The following is a 4,409-nucleotide window of genomic DNA, read 5'->3' as shown; positions in this document are numbered from 1 at the left end:
TGCTAATGATAATGATCACGATGATGATGATGACAATTATTCTCATTTCATCTACATCAGAAAACAGAATAGGCTGAGAGAGCAGCAGATTTAAATCAATAATGAATCTTTATTGGTCACATATACATTACTGCACAGTGAAATTCTTTTTTCTTCACATATTCAAGCATGTTAGGAGGTTGGGGTCAGAGTGCAGGGTCAGCCATGATACAGCACCCCTGGAGCAGAGAGGGTTAAGGGCATTGCTCAAGAGCCCAACAGTGGCAGTCTGGCCATGCTGGGGCTTGAACCCCCCACCTTCCAAATAAGACTCACAAATAATCCTGTTTTTGTAAGTTGGACAATGCCATGGGGCAGCAGAAGTATAGGGGTTCTGAACTGGAAACTTTTCTATGGAGCCTACATTGGCAGTGAGACACGAAACATGGAATTCAAGAGAGGTGGAGGTGAGGGGAACTTTAGTTCATTTTGGCTCATTAAGAGACTTTTCATTTGTCAATCATTTTTACCTTTCTTCTTAATTAAGCAATCCATCCAGTTCACAATGGCCCATTTTCAGTTTACATTAATCACAGTAATACAACTGCAGTATTACAAAATCACACTCATTTAACAGAACATTGAAAGTTTCAGACAAGTTCTCCTCCTAATGACCTCCATTTCCAACACCTGAGCACACATACACATGCCTCCAGTAGGATCCTTAGGCATAGGATTTTATATCTATTATCATAAACAAGATTACTGACACATGAGGTTTCTGAGCCACTGTATGTAAACTGTGTAATAGTAATTCACAGTCAAAGTTGTCAGGTCTGATTTGGCTGCAGTTTTGTATACATACATCCAGAGTCAGGGGGTCCAGGTTCTGTTTTTGATTTTAATTTAGTTACAGCAATGAAAATCCCAAACTGCCATTCTCCAAGTTATTATATTTATTATTGAGTTCTTACCCTGTTTGACTGGTGCCTTGGATTTACTACAAACCTTAATAAGTCAAAAAAAAAAAAGTAGGTCTGTAATCCAACTTGAATGTAAAATCTCAAATCTAATAATAATTTTAATAAAAAATATGTCCCTCGGGAGAAAGGTTCAGGAATAAAAAATAAATATCCATGGCTCTAATAAATAGCCAAAATAACATTCATAAAATAAATCCGTAAAGAGAATTAAGTTAACAGTTAAAGGGGTTCCCAGCTGCAATAATTTTAAGAACCCATGAATGATGACAGGCAATAATGCAGTACATACTGGCACAGTATGCGATTTCGGACGCAGCCTTTGTATTTTTGTACTTTATTCTCAAAATTGAGAGCAAAAAACACACATATCAGAAGAAGCAGACATCATCAGCCTTAATGCTGCATCAAGCACTGCAGAGATGAGTCAAGTCACCCTGCAGTACTGTTTGAAGAGTTCACTGTGAGATTACAGCGTAGGTAGTTCATGTTATGCAAGGTTCTTCTGAAGAACCTCTGAAGCTAGCAATAGCATCTACCAGACCCAGATAGCATCCGAATGTGGTCCACTCCAGGCAGTGATGTGGCACTTCTGGCCTTCTTTTGGCCCTGTCAAAATGGATGTGAGCCTGAAGTGACCCACATGTAAAATAGCAAATATGGCCCAAATATCCAAAATCAAAAGTATGCCTTTTTAGGCAAGGATGCGGTGCTCATGGCAATGTGTAATCTGGATGTAATCTAAAGTGGCCTACTGTGGTAAATAGTGAATATGGCCCAAATATCACAAAACAAATATGGGCCACCTTTGGCAAAAATGTGGCACATGCGGCATGGCTATGGCTTGCTTATGGCCCAAATCTGGTAAAAAGGAGCGTACCACCCAAGTGCCATCATTCCACGCGGTATGTAGGCCGGATGTGTGGGACTGGATGCGTGAGCTGGAAGTGTCAGGTGTGGGATGGATCTGGGCTACAGTAATTTTTCTATCTGGGGAGAGGGCAAATCTTTCACTCAGTGGTGCAAGGCTATCATACTGTCAGTAGGACACACATTGCTAAGTAGAGTACAGCACTAGAAAGTTTCGTCTAGAAAGAATGAGGAAGCAGAATAAATATGAGAGTTTTTTCAAGACAGGAATATATCCTTATCTCTTTTAGGTGAGTACATTCATTCTAGGTTCCAGTTGCATTACCTTCGTAGACATTCCTGTGCCTTCCTGAATAGCAGCAGTGGAACTCTGCTCATAGGAGTGGCTGATAATGGCATTGTACAAGGCATAAGCTGCAATCCTAGGCAGGAGGACCAACTTCGACTGCTTATTGGCTCCAGCTTGAAGTTATTCCATCCTCAATTTCTTCCTCATAGCTACAGCTTGACATTTGTGCCAATGGTGAAACCAGGTCCTAAATGGAACAATTTGAAGGTGCTGTGTCTCACACTGTGATCCCCCTCTAGCCTGTCTTTGCCTGTCCTGTACCAAACTGACCAAGGAAAAGTCTTTCTTAGGAGGGACGGAACTGTGGAGGGCCCAGTTAGTGCCAGTGTTATACAAGAATGGGTGAGACAGATGGGCACAGCCAGGGCTGGACTTACCTACTTACCTTGGCTGGGTTCCAGCCCAGTAGGGGGCCCTGCCACTTTACGCTTGTTTGATTTGTTCAGTTATATGCTGGTCATTTTATTTTTCATTTAAAGTTTGTTGATTGGGCTAGCATGGTTGGTCTAGCCCTGTCTTGTGTAAGGAATGATGGCATTTGATTAAATAAATTATACGCCAGTCATCTTGATGTATGCTGATTGGTTATTAGTACTTACAACGATGCACAGCTGTTGAAACCTGTCTGTATTAGTCACTGTTATAATGGCGGACAAGTGGTATCGAAATGGTGCGCTTAAAAGAAAGTGAAAAAATGAGAGACAACAATGTGAAAAGGAAGCACTGTAAAATGAAACGGATCACTGGATTTTTCACACCTGTGACATGACACCCTGGTGTGCAAGCAGAAAACAACCTGCTGGAGGAAACCGCTGGAGCTGATCTGACTTCAGGAGCAGGGCAGTCCATTAATGGATCATCATCTCTTCAGTCAGAAGCCATTAACTCGTTGGAGTAAATGGCAACTTTTTCAGCGACTGAACCAGATAGGCCTACAACTCCTACAGATTCTTTAGCAACTAACCCAGCTCGCTGGGGTAAAACTGATGAGAGTGTGAGAGCTTCAGAAGAGAACATCAGAAGAGATTTTTTCCCAAAAGTCATTTCAAATGCAAGCATTTGTATGGTGAGTATTTGCCCAGAAAATGGTTGCTATACTCACCTTCCACCGGTTGTGTATTTTGTTTTGCATGCTGCCTTTTTTGGCGAGAGTGATGGTCAATCGCTTTTTGTGTCTGGCTATAATGACTGGAAACATGCTACCAGGCTGAACACAAGAATAGTAATAATTATCAAAAGGCTATGTTTAATTACATCAACAGAGCAGCAGTTGATGGAGTCTTATAGAGTCTCAACTTTAAAAAAAAAACAGCTTGAGTCGCAATGCAATTATCGGAATGAAGTTTTGCGGAGTGGTTGCTGTTGTAAAATGATTGCAATGCACAAAAGTCATGATCACTTTCAACTTTTATTTATTTATTTATTTATTTATTTATTGTAAAAGGTTTTCAAGGATTATTCAGTTGTCATATACATAAATGATTCAGTTTTTGACTGGGCTTATGTATGATGCATGTTGTTCTATTTAAAGTCACTTGTAGAGTAGGTAGGGTCTGAAAATGACTCAAGCCCAGGGGCTCCCATCTCCCTAAGTCCAGCAATAGGCACAGCACTGTCCATGTTGTTTCTCTGTACTCTAGCGCAAAGGGTTTGAAATGAAACAATGGCTGGGAGGTTGACATGCAGTATGACATCAATAATGGGTGCACCATATATGAATAACAGGACTAATTATACACAATCTGAGCTAAGAATGCGTACTTAGACAAATGAACATAACTAACTGCAATGGTATGCTTGATGAACATTCTTTTTTTTCTCCACATGTTCCTTCTTACATTGGTTTGTAACTAATATTACAGCTACTAATATTTGCTTTCATGTTAAGGGTTCTAAATCCTGCCAACAAAAACATAATTTTCCAGCTGTATGGAACTGAATAAAGAGATGTAACACAATGGCTGTATCTGAATCTACATATACAGTGCCCTCCAGTAATATTGGCACATTTGAGCAAAGAAGGCTGTGAACATGTACCTGTGTTGTGTTTGAAATTGTTTGATATCCATGAGAGTATTCTTTTAAATGGTCAAATCTAATTGCTGCCATATGGCAATGATATGCAATAATGGAACTGTGGTATGTGCATTCATGAATTGAAACAGGCCTACATAGCAAAATTCTCTAATAGTAGGATGTAAGTAAGATGTAGCATACTTTTACATGCTTAC

The 4,409-nt window shown here is 40.1% G+C and overlaps 1 protein-coding gene across 1 annotated transcript; it reads left to right on the top strand.

Moving 5' to 3' along the window:
• Positions 1-343: 343 nt before the first annotated feature.
• On the top strand, positions 344-3,076 carry LOC128634090 (schlafen-like protein 1). Its single transcript, XM_053684204.1, is given in 3 exon segments — positions 344-446; positions 2,120-2,533; positions 2,967-3,076. Coding segments are annotated over 3 exon segments (627 nt in total).
• Positions 3,077-4,409: the final 1,333 nt, after the last annotated feature.

This window comes from Ictalurus punctatus, chromosome 12 (genome assembly GCF_001660625.3).
Source record: "Ictalurus punctatus breed USDA103 chromosome 12, Coco_2.0, whole genome shotgun sequence".
Classification (NCBI taxonomy): domain Eukaryota; kingdom Metazoa; phylum Chordata; class Actinopteri; order Siluriformes; family Ictaluridae; genus Ictalurus; species Ictalurus punctatus.
The sequence above is the reverse complement of the archived record's forward strand: the minus strand, read 5'-3'. Positions and strand labels throughout refer to the sequence as shown.